This window comes from Tubulanus polymorphus, chromosome 2 (assembly GCF_964204645.1).
Source record: "Tubulanus polymorphus chromosome 2, tnTubPoly1.2, whole genome shotgun sequence".
Classification (NCBI taxonomy): domain Eukaryota; kingdom Metazoa; phylum Nemertea; class Palaeonemertea; order Tubulaniformes; family Tubulanidae; genus Tubulanus; species Tubulanus polymorphus.
Genome location: NC_134026.1, coordinates 10,691,646 through 10,709,259, shown reverse-complemented (window position 1 = coordinate 10,709,259; position 17,614 = coordinate 10,691,646). Strand labels below are relative to the sequence as shown.

At 37.1% G+C, this 17,614-nt stretch overlaps 1 protein-coding gene across 3 annotated transcripts in view; it reads right to left on the bottom strand.

Annotated features, from left to right (window-relative positions):
• LOC141900378 (protein HIRA-like) overlaps positions 1 to 17,614 on the bottom strand; it is a 57,695-nt gene that overhangs the window by 30,422 nt on the left and 9,659 nt on the right. For 2 of the 3 annotated variants that reach the window (XM_074787249.1, XM_074787251.1), the window contains exons 4-15: positions 11,888 to 11,978; positions 8,323 to 8,417; positions 7,643 to 7,899; positions 6,758 to 6,925; positions 5,715 to 5,765; positions 5,578 to 5,634; positions 5,286 to 5,356; positions 5,097 to 5,202; positions 3,363 to 3,566; positions 3,111 to 3,196; positions 2,774 to 2,942; positions 2,615 to 2,685 (exon numbers count right to left, since the gene is read on the bottom strand). In XM_074787249.1, the coding sequence (XP_074643350.1) occupies positions 2,615 to 2,685; positions 2,774 to 2,942; positions 3,111 to 3,196; positions 3,363 to 3,566; positions 5,097 to 5,202; positions 5,286 to 5,356; positions 5,578 to 5,634; positions 5,715 to 5,765; positions 6,758 to 6,925; positions 7,643 to 7,899; positions 8,323 to 8,417; positions 11,888 to 11,978 (1,426 nt within the window). Of the gene's footprint in view, positions 1 to 2,614; positions 2,686 to 2,773; positions 2,958 to 3,110; positions 3,197 to 3,362; positions 3,567 to 5,096; positions 5,203 to 5,285; positions 5,357 to 5,577; positions 5,635 to 5,714; positions 5,766 to 6,757; positions 6,926 to 7,642; positions 7,900 to 8,322; positions 8,418 to 11,887; positions 11,979 to 17,614 lie in introns of all 3 variants that reach the window. The other variant, XM_074787250.1, reaches the window with a different exon arrangement.

The window sequence follows — 17,614 nt, the reverse complement described above, 5'->3', positions numbered from 1 at the left end:
CACCCGGCGCCACTCAGGTAGGCCTGTAAATATCCTGGGATTTCCCGGCATGTTAAAAATTAAAACAAGGTGCCCATGGGCACTGTTAGGTTCAGCGCTGAAGTTAGTGATTTGAAGGAGTTAATCATATCCACCATACTAGACCATACATTGGTTTAGTAAGGTGCTCTATCAGCTTATACTTGACATAAAAGGAAATGCATGTTATAAAAGTATAAGGTAATTAGATCTTAAATGACAAACGGTTGTTTATACAAGGAAGAGAAGGAAAATACATAACCCATTTTGAGTAGGCCTAATAGATTTTGAAATGAAATACATATAATCATTATAAATAATAAGCCTCCTAATAAATTATAAGGTTTCGTTAAATCGAAAGCATCTCAGATGTCATATTTATATTTTTGTTGAAGCTGAAATCAAATCTTGTTGTATCGGTAGTTGTATGAGAAAGTATTCTAAGTTCCATACAAACTCTGTCCGGATTTTCAGGATTCAAAGCCAAGACCTAAGGTTAAAAAATTGATACCTTGTCTCTCCACTCATTGCTGAGCTTTAAAGTTGAAACAGCCGGCCATCTATCTACCCTGTACACTACTTTTCTAAACCATGATCAATGATATTTTTCTATATCAGACCCGGCTGGCAGTTTTAGAAATGAACCGATAAAGTTTATAACATTTTACAACTAAAAAGATTCTTATTGTGTGGTCGTGTTAGTAACAAGTTCAACATTCTAATGAATTCTCTATCTATTCTCAAACTACAGTAGATCAGTACGACATGTACATATGATAAGATAAAATCCCACTATTTACAGATTAAAAGAATTTAAAAACCACAGCTGCCAACTGTTCGAATTCAACTATATACTACACAATATTGGTCGACCTGTATGGTGTTTTAATGCGAATTAGAATTGTTTAAAATTCATCTGCATATCGATACAAACGATTTTTTCGTCAAGATAATCGCGAGTGTATGCATAATTAATTTTAGTTCAAATATTTTCAAACAAATCTTTTTCTATTAACAGAATATCCTTTATCTAAAGATAAACGGCTTCGTCGATTTTGGCGAGCTTCACGTGTTACTAAAACGAGGGCGCTATCATCACAGCTCCACAGTAAGTACTGCAAACTACGCCGCCCATCGACATGCAATTTTCAGCACAGTAAATGTTAAATCATTATCAATTTTATTTCTTCTTTTGTAGTTTTCTCATTGAAGAATCTTATATGTTGTATCAGTAATATATAAAAAGCCTACTTGTAAATTCGATAGCAAATGTTGTACAATTCTGATCGTGTTGTTTACGTTAGTAGATCAAGATGACGTCACACTACATCCCTAAAATCCCCAAAAATGGCATAAAATTGCCAATTTACCCAATTTAGGCTTCATCAATAGTCTTCAAAAGCAGTTGCCACTTAACTGCCATTATAACAGCCAACTTAATGCAGACCTTAGCTCTTGAATCATTTCACACTCAGAGGAGATAGCGGTCAACACGAATTCAGCACTCCATTTTATACTAATAGATTCAGCTGCGCTGAATCTAAAAGTCAATGCGCGTGAAGCTCACACCCAGTTAAACACTGCTGCACTCAGCCGCTGAATTAATGAAACCAGTGGCCTCAATTTTTCAAGTCTCAATGCCCGTAGAAAAACTTTAATTATGATTACCAAAATATTTTTCAAACATTAGGTTACCAAATGGAAATAAATAAATGCTAGGAATGGAAGAACATTGAACTATTTTATGCACGTAGGACTACCAATCTCCATAAGAAAAGTGCTTCAAGCAAACTGCCGACGATCGCTTTCTAGCCAAAGGCTATAAAAATTACTGAACTTAAACTAGTTGATTATGACCCCAAATGCTGGGAAAACGCATCTGAGCACCTAAAAATTTTCCAGGGGAGGGCCCCCGGACCTCCGTTCCCGACATCGTTTTCTGAGTTCACCGCCCCTACGAATTTTTTTGCAATGGAGAACACTGGTCCTGGACAAAACATTCAAAATGTTCCAATTCCAATTTGTGTCATGATGACACGTTTCTGCAGCAAACTAAGTTGGATTTTTGTAATTTTCATTTTAACAATCTGACTTATGCATGAACTTTTTCCATGTAGACGATAAAATACTACTTACCATACTTCAGGGAAAACAGCTAAGTTTACTTAAGTGAATTAATTGTTCTTACTAGTGAAAAGATGGCCTCCCTGGTGGCCACATTAGATGGCTAATAATCTCCATTCTCAATCGGATTGAACATTCTCCAATCTCCACACAAAGGTTTTGGAAAAATCCATTTGAATTTGAAGCTTGTATCATGCTAACAAGAAATTCAAGATGGTGACCCTGTTGGCCATATGAGATGAGCGGATAACATCCATTATCAAGAGGATAGGACAACTCAAATGCGCCAATCCTCATACTAAGTTTCAGGGAAATCCATCATTGATGACGAATTGCAGGCAGATTCATACTAAAAAGGTCTCAAGGGGAAGGCACATGGAGGACGTTGGATGTTGGATAGCGCACTAAAATAAGATGCAGCTCCGCCTGGGGTGATAAAAGAGCAAGTGAACAGTTTCTATGTTGAACTTACTTGGCAGTTGAGCCGGTCTCTGCAGAAGCAGGTTTTGCTTTCTCTGCAACTTTACTTTCTAAAGCAGTCAACTGTAAGTGTAACATTAGCATTAGATTAGCATTAATTAATGAGTTACAACACAAAATGAGTATTTTGAAGTTGCATTGATTTTCTAACCTTGATTTCCTCCATTGGAAATGACGGTTTTGTTGTTTCAGACTTGCCGGGTAAACTGTTTGAATTCGGGCTGGTTATGACATTCTGTTTTTCAACGACTATTTTACTAGTTTCTTTTGATGAAGTGAACGTTGGCTCCGAATTTGCAGAGAACGGTAACGGAGCATCACTGAAACAACAGTAACTACTGTTTAGAGACCCTTCCAGAAGTTAGAAAGCAATACACGTAATCAAATGAATACAATATTATCAATATGGATTTACTGAGATAATAACCAATTGATTCTTTTTCACAGTTCAAACAGACAGAAATAATGTATAGAAATGGAAACTGTACCCGAAATCTGGTTGAGGAGCAATGAATATAGGAGTGATGCGCCTGCGGCCATCAGGAGTTCTAGTTTCTATCTGTTTACTGCTACCCTGAAACCAGAACAGAAACATGGATTAGTAACTAAAACTAATGAAATCTAAATAATCAATGGGTCATATACAGTGTACCAACACTTCACAGTACTCATCTGCGAGTTACCTTTATATTTTACATAATAGACAGTAATATGGACAAATGCACTATGAAACATCTTACCGATAATGATTCTCTGGACTTTGTCGGTGACAAATTTGAGTTCCCGTTAGTGAGGGTAGGTTGTTTGTTCATTTCTTGTAGTTGTTGTTGCTGTTTTTGTTGTTGTATATTCAGCATCGCTGGTGTTTCAATGATTTGTTTCGTCATCTGGCTGTTAATACCAGCTGCAATACTTTTGCCATACACTTTCTGGTAGAAATGATTCTGAAATTTTCAGGAAATATTGTTCGAATAAAAAGCTGATCATATGATAACGAGTTTTTACCATTTACAGAATTATCATTAACTTGCTTTTCAATTTGTGTATGAAGAATAGTAACAGGTTTTTCGAATGGAGGTAATTGGACAATGCACCAGATCATTCACCCAGCTGGTGTTCTCCAAAATTTCCCAGGGGTATCCTCAGAAAACGAGCGGTGAAGGCACAAACCCTTATCGGGAGTAGGGCCTGGGGGTACTTCCCCAGAAAAGTCTCATATTTTGAGGTGCTCACATACATTTTCCGAGCATTAGGGGTGATAATCAACTACATGTAGTTTAGGTTTGACAATTTTATAGCCTACGGCTAGATAGCGATCGTCGGCAGTTTGCTTGAATCAATTTTTTGCCTGAGGTTGGTGGGCCTTCATGCATAAAATAGTTTCATCTTCTTATATCTATTTATAAACATAATTCAATTTTTTCAATAAAGCTTAGCAAGCATTTATCAATTTAAATATTCAAAATATTTTGGTGCATCTGTTACGTAACCATGATAAAGTTTTTCTATGGGCTGTGCAATTGAGGCGTTTGATGGGAGACTTGAAAAATTGAGGTATTCCACGAGAGACTTAAAAAATTGAGGCTGCTGGTTCGTTTATTATGACTTTTCTTACTTGACGTATCGGCCCCACTCCGCGCGGTTGTGCCACCGCGCGGGATTTACGCGAAGCAGCAAACACAAACATGGCCATTCTCTCAATTTTCAATGATAGAAATCATGTGTGCATTTCAATTATTTCGGCTGTTAGGGTTTTAAGGCACAATATAACAATATATGATGTGATATGGCGATGTTAATTAATGATAATTCCGCAGTGAAGCTAGTCACGAACGGTGCCGATTGAGTGTACAGCTGCCAAAAACACTGAAATCTGTGTAGTTGCGTAACTATTTGCAGTGAATTGCAGACGAAACATGAAGCCTTAACGGCCGTTTAAAAAAAAGTTATACCAATCGCAATTGTAAAATAAAAATGAGATAGAACCTAAGTTACAATTCTGGCCATTTCTAAAATGTTATTACAAATTTTTAGTCAGTGCGGAACGTTTAGTTTTCCAACAATAATGAGGGGTGGTAGGTAGTCATGCAATTCAAGTCATCATTTATTACACGTTACTTCTGTGTTGTTGAAAATCTCGCGAGTCCTGGACCAAACCCCATTGAACAATGTGATCTGTGTGCTGGCCACAAATGCACACAGATCACACTACACTACCCATTACACACTCCAGTACCCACAGCTTTCATATATCCATCCAAATATTTAGAGTGTCTTTCTTCCTGGGTGTACTTTTCAATGTTAATTGATTTACCCAATAAGTGGACTCAACGTTTATCGAATTGTTGGAATCAAGAAAAACCAAGAGGCAATGCTGCGTCCTCATAACAATAAATAGCTCTAACGATGGACTTCAATTGAATATCAATCAAAACTGAAAGCCCTAATGGGCATGTGGTCTAAGATGCCCTCACCTTTTCTTCATGTGAAAGAGGGTTTCCAATTTCACCAGTACTGAACTGAATAAACGCAACCGTCCCATCCCAAGAACATGCAAGCAGCTCCATTCCCGTGCGACTCCTGAAACAATTGATATGCATTCAATGATGGGCACGCATTATTTAAGGAAAAAGAGAAGATTGCTCGCGCAACATTATTCTTACCAAGATATATCCAAAACTGAATTTGAGAAGAGATCGTGAGTAACAACTAAAGGACGTTTCAATGCGGTTACCTGCAAGATTATAAAAGAATTTCCAAAAAATTTTCCAAACCAAGGAGGAAAGCACTTAAAGGAATAAATCATTATTGTTTCTAGCTCGCTGACAGTTATTCTCATATTTAATTGGATGATTTCACGGGTCCAAAATACTCTCAATAAAGTTATCCTTGCTCAGGACTGACTTCAGCTGGCAAGCGTATTATTCCAGTGGTTTTTCAAAACATAGTACGCACCCATATTGAAAGAGATCTGTCTCGACTACCAATAGCACAACAACAATACTGCTGAGCCTAAAACAAAAATGAATTCATTAGCAAAAACTACCAAGAAAAATTATATAATTAGAAAAAAAGTTTAAAATCGTACAAACCCCAGGAGCATCCTTCTTCATCTTTTTAGATAGTATATTGGGATTGAATTTCTGTAAATCAAAACGAATGTATTAATATACAAAACTAACTCCATCATCCTGTAGCCGACCCATTTTTTTTCTTTCGGGGAGGTTGATTTTCACGAAAGGGGAACTTTTTGAAGTGTACACACGAAATGCGCGCAGATTCAACCAGGTGTCCTGGGAGTCCTCCAACAAAAAATTTGAAAATTATGGCTTTCTGACACATTGGAATGAAGAATAAATATTGGTTTGAATTCATTAGGCCCATGACTGGTAAGATGTTCTGTTTCCAAGTTTTTACTCAGGATTGAATCAACTTTTGCAAAGTCCTATATTATAAGCCCATTGAATCATATTTTGGAAAATTAAAATTCTGGGGGTCTCAAACTGCGTTTTCATCCATTATGAATCCTCGTTCACCTTAAGAATTGAAAACCTGTATTGATCATTCTGTATGTAGGGTACCAACCAGGTATTCCTTCCCTTCCTACAGCTGATGAGCTGATGAGCTATTCTTACATGTTCATAACAAATTCTAGTCGGACCTTGTTCGTACGAATCTTAAAGGCAATTATGAAGTTATCATACTAAATGCGTTTCCAATTATCTGATATTATATTGATATAAGTATGTCAACCGAGACATCTCTTACTAAGCTGCATATTCATGCTTTATTCGTTTAACTATCTGTTTCATACCACGAAGGTCCATATAATAATACATCTCAATAAAGTTTAATCATCTAATACATCTAAATTAAGTTTATACAACTACCACAAGATAGAAGTATAATAATACAGTTTAGTTAAAAATCGTAAAAAGAACTGCATGGAATCAGGCTAAATGAACCTAAGAAAAGAAATATGTATGAAGTGGAGAATCAATGGATTTTAGGGAGATTGGATTTTAAGGAGATAATTGGTGTATTGGTGCTCACAGATAGTCTTGCACCAAGGAAATTGATATTTAGAAGAATAATTTCAAGCATAATTAATGGTAATAATCAATATCTAACATACCACAGCTGTGATAGCTTTCCGGTGTCCAACAAAGTCCATATTAGTCTTCCAGCCATCTCGTTCAATGATTTGAGCGGTAGGCCCAGAATTATTCATCGCATGTGCGGACACCAAATAATGACCGTCCGGTGACCAATTCAAACGCAATACATGAGTCGTTCCACCACACTACAATACACAATGTATGCAAAAGGTATATGTGATATAACCAGAAATGAAGTTTCCATGATAAACATTCTTAGCTGACACCAAAAAGAGTCCAACCAGAACCCTCTTTTGATGTTTCCAAAGAAATGATTGATATTCTCATAGCCACCTCTATCTGATACGTGCATGAACACCAAAATATATTTATGTCAAACTCTTTGGATTTAAAGATTCTGAAAATTGGCAATCTGAACATGTTAAAACACAGCACACATACTTAGTAAAGTATCAAGAATACTCCCAAAGCGCTGGTGAACATTTCTCAAATGAAACAGGAGAGGATGCTCATATAACTGTGTTAATTCTAGAAAACCATAAGCCCTGAGCTCAATACTGATAGACGGGCACCCGTATCCATCTGGTACGTATTATGTGATTAATGTTTATTATCGATCAAATTTACAATCAAGACAGTGAACGATTCAATATTTGCCAACAAGTGCATGTGTAGGTCAATTTTTAGACCAAGCGTGTTCAAAAAGGTTGGTATAATAGATATGATACTTAATTCATGTACATGTACTTCAGTAAGAATATAAAAATCAAGCTGTTCCATTGAGGGCGTGTAAATCAACTACAAACCCTAACCAGATGGACAGATGAAAAGTGAATACAATAGCCAGCTAGATTAGAAATGATAAACTTCAATATGTGAAGAATTCTGTTCCTTATACAAACCTCATCGAATGGTTTAGTAACTTTAGTCTCTTGCTGCCAGTCCATCGTTCTCCATATTCTCAAGCTTTTATCGTCAGATTGTGTGGCGAGATACGTGCCAACAGGATCCCAGGTAACACCTTTTACGAGCCCGGTGTGACCACGTAGACTGCGGATCTGTTCGGGGAACTTCAACGCATTCCAGATTATCACAGTATTATCGACGCTACAGGACGCTAACCATACGTCATTAGGCGACCAGGCCAGATCTAAGATATCTGAAATATGAAAAAAGCCGAATAAAGGCTAGGGTTTGTAAGCTGAGCTATACCCATGCCTTTTCAGTGAGCAATTTTTAGCCATTTCCATACAAACACCCGTCGAAGCTTGTTTACCCTACCAAAAATTCTAGTCACCATTTTATGGTCAAATGATCCAGGGATATTTCTACTGTCATTTCCATCCATCAAAGCCATGAGCTAGCTGTTCAGAGCAAATTAGTTTGTTTTAAGTTTGTTAGTAGATGACAGCACCATTTGTTTGTCATAGCTGGATTTTTCACTGCTTGAGCGAAAAGTTGAAAGTGAAAAGGGGCAAACCCAATAGTTCAGAAAATTATTTCTAAATATGACTTGGCCGGTAAGCTCAACGCAACTTCAAAGGGTTCTACTGTACATGAACAAGAAAAAATGTAGGCTTACCTCCGGTATGACCACGAAGTGTGTTATTGCATCTCCACGTTTCAACATTCACCAGTTTTCCACTAGAACCAAAAACTGTCGATGAACCTGTGTACCTACAAATAATCATAATGCAAAATTCATATTCAGTGTCAACACACATGATCCATGCTTCTGAGGGAAGATTTGATTCCCAATTTTTAACTTACAACTATGGAACTGGAACAGATGGAGAGAATGAAGAACAAACAAATTCTAATCGCAAAATAACAAGTACAAGTAACGGGTAAATTTTATATCAGACCATGATATGCAGCTGAACCGATATATCCTCTATTTCAATAGTATATGTGTACAATATATAGGAAAGTACCTATGGCTTTGCGCACTTAAGGGTCATCGGGTTTTATCACATGGTATATGATGAAAAAAAATCAGTGCGCTACATCAACGATATAGTTTAATATGACAACGTACGAAATATATGAAATTTGCGATGAAGCAGGCTATGATTTTTTCAACGACATACTTGGATATGACAACGTACTATCACGTACCAGCATATGGAATTTGAACTAGTTGTCATGTTATCAATTTATCTGATGTCATCGAGGAAATCGCCTTTGAATTAACTGCTTACTGGTGGAAAGCCCGACCCGTGGAAACAACCGATGATCTTTAAATGTAGACTTTTCAATTCATTGCACGTGAATTGAGTCAAAGTATTTTAAAGTGGCCTATTAAGTGGTGTGATCACTTGTGCCCCTAGAGACCATATGGGATCTCGGGATTGACTTGACCTGTGCCTGTGGATACTGGGTCTAGGGGCGGATCCAGGCCCAAATTTAAGGAGTAGCACTCATTCAACAGAGCAACTGTCCGGATTCGTATAACGACGAGGTGAGCACCGAAGGTGCAAAGCCACCAAGGGGGTTTATAGGTCCCCCAAGGAATTTTTCGAAGCCCTATCAGAGGCATTTAAAATAGCAAAAAATAGCAAAAAATACCCTTGTCTGAATTTTAGGCAATAACATACCACTTTTAGTATTTAGGCCTGTTGCAATGTGAATGTGTCCGAATTTGAACATTTTCAGAAAGTGATAGTTATCGAGTAATGTTTTTGAGCCAAGTATTTCTGGAACGCTTTTCCGTAAGTTTGGTAATTCAACGTGCCCTTTTTGGCAATAATGTGCCTCATAGGATTTTTTGCAATTTGAACATGCCCTTTTTAGAATATGTGATGGTCATTGAGCTTTGCCCTTTAGAGCACTTCAGTAATATGATTGAATGCGCCCTCTTTTTGGAGATTAATTCTGCCCTTAACAGGATTTTTCAAACTATTTTTGGACCCCTTTTCTGAATTTTTGGCAAATTAACGTGCCCTTTTTCACAATTCAATGTGCCCCTTTTAACAAACGTGCCCTTTTTCGCAATTGATTCAATATGTGCCCTTTTTTCTAATTCATTACAGGGCATTCACCTCAGACATAGGTCTGGAAGTCAGATTTTGCTGGCGCTGTAGCGGACCGGACAGTATTTTTATGAGATTCTTTTTTGAAAAGGGCACTTGAGATTTTTAAGGGGTCGCATGTAGCAGATCAACCCCCTGGGGTGCCTTACATATCGAAAATGTCTTCTTCCTGTAGAGGCCCAAGGTAACAGAATTATAGATAGAAACAGATATAAAGTACGGGTATTTCAAAATGTATGAATTTTACATGGGTGCAGTAGGTAACAGATAAAAAACAAAAATGTTTAGTCACACACGCTAACGCTTTAGACTTAAGTAAGTGAGCGTATTTCTATGAACCGGCAGCAGTGTCTCGTAGGCAATAGTTCAGTGGGTTAATTGCTTTTTTATTTACCACGTCTGTTACATTTGAACTAGGAGTCCGGAGATGCCATGCCCACTTGGGAAGTGGTTTCAAATACTCAACAATCGATCAATTTTAATATTCAATGCACCCTGGTGACCATATACAAAAACCAATGGCCTTGAAACTCACCACAATCATAGAACATGTCAGCAGCTACTATTTTGCAATCGACTGTGATAACAAAATATGCCTCCTTACCAATTTAATATGGAAATACTAAGTTATTCTACTATTCAACGCCCCCTGGTGACCATATGCAAAACCCAATGACCTTGAAACTCACCACAATCATAGAACACGTCATGAGCTACAACTTTGCAATTGATCGTGGTAAAAAAATATGTCTAAGTACGAATACAATATAGAAATACTAAGTTATTATTCAACACCCCCTGGTGGCCATATACAAAAAGCAATGACATTGAAACTCACCAAAATCATAGAACACATTATGAGCTAGTACTTTCCAATGTATTGTGGTAACAAAATATGCTTAGGAATCAATATGATGTGGAATAACTTTTTTCCACCTATGAATGAGTACTGATGACACCAAGATGGCCGCCAATTGCGACATAATTGACTGAGGATAGGACAGCCATCTTGAGTCTGATCGACCAAATATTTCTTATGCTGACAGACCCTTGGAGGATTCAAATATGTACCAAAGATCAAGGTAATTGATCAAAGTCTCTTAAAAATTTCCTTCAAGAAGTTCGAAAAATGTGTAAAAAGTGCTGATTTTGGCGAACAACAATGGCTGCCAGTCGGCCATCTTGATTCTGACAGGGCCAGTTTTTGGGTTGAAGATGTGTCTAGGGTAGGTACATATGTAACCCAAATATCAAGACATTACATTGAAGTGTCTTAAAAACTTCCCAAAATAACTGGATTCCGTCTATGGACGGATGGGTGGACGGACAAACGGACAAAAAGTGAATGCAATAGACCGCTGGGACTAAAGTCCCAAGTGGGCTAAAACTGTTTTGTGACCCGGCAGCCAGGTCAAAAAGGCAGCAGTAACTCATAGAGTATTAACAGACAACAGTGGCTGTCTCTAGGTGGTGGCTGTGCCAGCGGACCCATGCGCCCTCTATGAACAGAACTGAAAATTATACAAATTTGGTAAATGACGCCTACATAAATTCCAGAATACATTTCCAATGAAAACCATACCCAAACAACGTCGAGATCTACCACCGGGCTAATTTTCAAGGCGATACATCCAGTAACGATGGAGCAGTCGGTACAACAATTCGGTATTATCATATAAGTTGATTATATAAGATTATCATATATAAGATGTTCAAAAAGTGCCAGTTTTAACGATTAACTAAGAAATGGTAGCCGGTCCACTATCTTGAATCCAAATGATTCAAACCTTGATGTGCAGATGTATCTTTGGTGGATATGATATATCGTTGTGTAAATAGGTCATATCGTGGTGAAAATTTCTCACTTAAACAAAAATTTTAATATCTAAACTGATTTCTATCTACAGACGGACCCAGGCGGGCTTAAAATATTTCAATCTACTTCTCCAAACATAGTGGCCCTACCTGCTATCAGTGTTATAAAGAAAAAGACGCGCAGCCATAGCGTTAATGCCCATTTTTTGATAAAAATCTCAATATATCCCAAGAAAACCGTCTAGAAAATACAAGTTTATACAGTTTTCTAATTCACAAATCATTGGTCTGGCTACCTACCTACTAGTTTGCCAGATCATTATGATTTTATCATCGCCACCTGATGCTAAATATTTCCCATTGTTTGACCACCTGACACAATTGACACAAGCTGGAATTAGAAATAATTTCATACTTTTAGCAAAAGACCTGCGGAAACGTTGGGTGTTACACTAAAGACTATATACACAACATTAAGTTCAATTAGTCTCCTGGAATAAAATTCTTTCCTTCATATTCTTTCAAATAGTAATGTTTCTACCTAAAACCTGAGAAAACCGTGGCCTCAGTAAAAAGATGAGAAATTAAGGGCCCAGGGACACCAGTTGAAGAGTTGTCTGAAATGACAATCTGAAAATTTTATAAATCCAATGCCCCCTGGGCCTGGTGAACGCATACAGAAACCAATGACCTCGAAACTTGCTACTAAGCTTTGTACAACTTAGCAATTGAATGTGGCGACAAAATATGCAGAGATCCTAAGAATGGTGTATAATTTTGTCAGTCGTTCATGGAATTTCAAAAGAAATAGTCTACCTTTACAGGTGAAAAAGTAAAATAAAATAGCAAAATTATACATGTAGAAAAGAAAGTTTCGAGCAACATTTTATGGACCTACGGATCTATGGATAGAACTTAAGCCCTACACTATGTCCTTTAGCTCGTCTACTGATGAATTCTCCATAACAACGAAAATCCTTAGATGACTGAACATTGCATAATAATGACTGGTTCATTACCTGAAATTGGTGTTGTCTAGAATAATAATGTGTAAATACAGACTGTACATTTCTGTCATTTTCTTTCATTCATACTTCTACTAAAACCTCTGTTCTAAGAAGTTTCTGATCGCTCTTGATCTGGCGACTTCAAAAACCGTTTCCCAAGTCTCCATTTCTAGCTAACGCATGCGCATTAGTCAGTGCTGGGAATTGCTTTAAGTCGAGAAATCGGCACAATACGCATGCGGCACTACATGTGAACTTTAATGACTACAATCACTGTAGTTTCCATTAGGTTTGAATCCCATAAAAATATTGATCTTATTTACGCTGTTTCATCTTATAAGCGGCGTTATCAGGTTCGAAACCTGAAAATTACTGATCGTATTTCAAGCGTTACGACATGAACTTTGATGACCTAAGTGTTGCTGGGTTATTGCTTGCCGAGTAAAAAAAGTCACAGCATCCCGAATATGAAATAATGAACTTTGATAGCCCCAGGATTTACTTGTATGTGCTATTAGGTTCGAATCACGAATGCTTAACAGAAAAATATATTCACACTTTTTGATATACCGATATATATCTTAGATTTTCAGCTTACAGCAAGACCAGCGGCGCGTGCTGACATGACCCAATTTAGGAAAAAATACACCTGTAGCGACGCATGCACATACGACCAATTTCTGGAGGATTTCCCCAACACTTAGGATACTAATGCACATGCGTTATAAACAGAGACGCGGGAAACTTTAAGGTTTTTGCCTGGCAACTGACTGGTGATCCAGTGGTAGGATGTGCAGTAGTATTTTAGAGGCTATGAAAAACTGGGTCAGCAGCTCAGTAACTACAAGGAGGACTTTTTCTAGACGCTGATGACTGATGTGCAATAAGGAGAGTGTCACCCTGATATAATTTGCATATTTCATAATCATATAGATCTACAATGTCATATCGAACAGTTCATAATATTTCATAGCTCTACTAACTATTAATAATAATAATAATAATAATAATAATAATAATAATATAATATAACTTATGACTATAGTGTCAATATGTGCTTTAAGGTCGTAATCAACATGTGACATTACTCAACATGTTTTCACGATAATTAGCTATAGTCAGTGCTCATCGATAATTAATCAATGTCTCTCAAACATTTCACTAGGTGTTTGTTTGTGAGTCCTGATGTCTACAACTTGTCTGACACCTAGTTCTCACATTATACTCATGATTCTGTATATAAAGACTATGTAAAGCTATGATAATCATTCTCATTCCGGGATGCAATAAAGATTGTACATATAAGGTTTAACTGCCTTGTTGTTCCTGATGGATGGAATCCTGTACCGCTGGTGTAAATGCTAGTTCCCCAGCCAGCTAGCCTGCCGATACAACAACCAGCCGGTTACAGATGGTGGAGAACCAAAATTTAAGTCCTCGTGACTTACACAAGTACAGATGAAGCTGCTGATATACGGATTTGACTGGAACATACCACAAAATAGAAGATCGCATTCAACTACACTTGTGACAAGACCGTGCTGATCGCCGAAATCGCTGCTGTTTTGGTGGATACAACACATTATGGTAACTTGTTGTCAGCCATAGGTAATGTGATTGAATCTTTGTCTCAAATTAGTGGTCAGATTTTGAGTATAGGAAATTATAGTTATTTGAGTTAGGAAGCATTACCGTTTGATATATTAGTTTGATATATATCTCAAGTTTTGATTGTTCAATTCAAAGTATTTTTCTAGCTATACATTATTCATTATCAATTTCATTTCGTTCTGTACACTTACGTGGTATACACTTCAAAATATGAAGCGCATACATTGTAGTAAGGATGTTTGTTGCAAAAAAGCATCTCGATTATGGGTACCTGATATCAATGCCGTTGATATAAGCTTAGTTTCAGGGTTGAATCGGAATGTTATAAACGTTGATATTAATAAACACTCCCAACGAGCATTAATCGATACAGGTGCATCAATTTCATGTATTGCTAGATCAAAGATGTATCAAAAATCCCATATATAGTCATTCGGATATAAACATTATTAGAGGAGTTTGTGGGGAAGCACATTCAGTAATTGGTAGAATTGATGTACCCATTTTCATTCAATCTCATGTATTAACACATAAGTTTTATGTATTCGATAGGCTACATACAGATGTCATTCTAGGACTGGATTTTTTGAAGGAAAACAATGTAAACATTGACCTTGCATCAGGCACAATTGAATTTAAAGATGTTTCGATTCCATTAAAGATTCTTAGGAATAAACAAGAGCTGTACAGAAATAAAGCTAAAACGATTAACAGGATAGTTATTTCACCAAATACTAAACAAATAATTCAAATAAGTGTCGATACGTTGGCGGAAGGTTCATTGGTTGTTTTTGAACCATACAACCACAAGTTATTGAATAAATGTTTAGGTGGAGTAAAACATTATGCAAAATCACGGACGGTAAAATTTTCGCTACTATTGTGAATCCTACTAATGAACCAATTCAAATTTCAAAAGATTATGTGCTTGGATTTGCATACAATGTAACTGACGATGATTGTTTCGATTTCGCAGATGACAATACTAGTGCAAACATTTTCTCCGTTGATACTGATACACCACGAAATTATAATAAAAAAATTAAAAAAGCGGAAAATTTAGGCATAAAAATTCCAGAAAACTCAGGATTGACTCTGGAACAAAAAGAGAGATTAATGTATTTAATTGGATGTAATAGGTCAATATTTGCTAGTAACTTACAGGAAATCGGCAAAACTTCATTAGTTACCCATAAGATAGAAACAACTGATGACCCTATAATTCAAAGACCTTATCGCAAAAGTCCACACTTGAGACAGGTAGAAAACGACTTGGTTAACGAACTGTTAGATGCCGATCTCATTGAACCAACTGATTCTGTTTTCAATAATCCTGTGGTTTTGGTCAGAAAACCAGACAATACGTATAGGTTTACTATTGATTTTAGACAACTGTATTCGACGACCGTAACACAATCATTTCCACTACCTCATTTTGATGATGTATTTGACACTATAGCCGATGCTAAACCCATGATATTTAGTAAATTAGATCTTAATTCAGGATTTCACCAGATACCGTTACATGAAGAATCGCGTCATAAAACAGCTTTTCAAACGACACAAGGCAAAATATGCTTCAAAAGAATGCCGATGGGAATTAAGAATGGTCCTATGGCTTTTCAGATGCTTATGTCAAAATGTTTAGGTCATTTGAATTGGCAATATGTATTGTGTTTCATTGATGATCTCATCATATTCTCTCAAGATTTTGACAGTCACTTAATTCATTTATCGAATGTTTTTGAGAAGCTTAAACAAGCCGGTCTAACTGCGAAACCGACTAAGTGTGAATTTGCTGTCCCAGATATCTAGGTTATACGTTATCAGCCGAGGGTCTTCGTACTTGTAAAAAGAGCATCGAAAAGGTTGACAGCTTTCCAGTTCCGTCCAATGTCAAACAATTACGAAGTTTTCTAGGGTTGACAAATTTTTACAGGAAATTCATTCAAAATTATGCATCAATAGTTTCTCCCTTGAATGCTTTGAACTGTAAAGATGTGAAGTTCAAATGGACCCCTGATTGTCAGAAAGCTTTTGATACGCTTAAACAGAAATTAACTAGTGATCCAATTTTGATATTCCCTGATTTCAATTCTCGTTTCTATCTCTCGGTTGACTCTTCGGACTATGCTATTGGTTACGTTTTGTCTCAGAAAAAGAATAATTTAGAACATGATATCGGATATGGTGGTCGCGCGTTACGTGTAAACGAAAAGAAATGGCATATTAGTGATAAGGAAGGATTAGCTTTGATTGAAGGAATTCAGAATTTTCATCCCTACCTGATTGGAAATGAATTCACTGTGTATACTGATAGCAAAAGTTTAACGTATATTCATGAAAACCGACTAAATAAACGTATAAGACGTTGGGAATTGGCTCTTCAAGCATATAATTTTTCTGTTGAACACCGACCGGGTAAGAAAAATGGCAATTGCGACGGATTAAGTAGACGAGATTATGATAAACCTCCTCCTCCTAGACCTGATGATCCTTCACAAGAAACTGTTTTCACAGCAATGACAAATGGTTCTCAGTCTTATGAAGTCGTGTTTGATTATACTAGCCCCGTGGTGGCTGAGTTAACTCCTGATACTTATAAGGAGATTGAACTGATTAAACCTGCTAATATAACTCACTTACAGCGGAATTGCCCTGAAGTTTGTCACATGTTGGAACATAAGTTAGATCCATCATATGCTGTCAACGATGAAAAACTGTTTCGAAAGCTCAGTTGGAGGGCCGACCAATATGGTATTATCGATGGCACGTTATATTATTTGTATACGCCTAGAGTTACTGGTATTCCTAAAGCCGAGAAGGTCATCCCAGTTCTTGAAGTTCCTAGGTCATTACGGTCGGAAATATTGAAAGCTTACCACGATTCATTAGTGGGGGGTTGCCACCAGGGTCGAGATCGTCTTTATGGTGTTTTACGTAATAAATATCATTGGGATTCCATGTATGAAGATTGCGGGAAATATGTTTCTACTTGTGAGAATTGCCAACAGGTCAAACGGAATTATCATAGTCATCCAACACCCTTACAACCATTACCAATTGAAGGCTTATTCTCCAGATGGCACATTGACTTCCTTCGCAATCTTCCGGAGACACCTGATGGTAATAAGCATATTCTACTCGTGGTAGATAGCTGGAGTAAATGGCCCGAGGCTTTTCCTCTCAAAACTCAGGAAACAACAGAGGTAGCAAAGGTTCTCTTTAAAGAGATATTTTCGCGGTATGGTGCGCCTCATTCTTTAGTCTCTGATCGCGGTAAAACATTTATGTCTAAGTTAGTTGGAGCTCTCTGTGAATTGTTTCACGTGAACATTTCACCGCTCCGTACCATCCTCAATCAAACTCAGTTTGCGAGAGAACTAACCACTACATTTGGCAGTCGCTT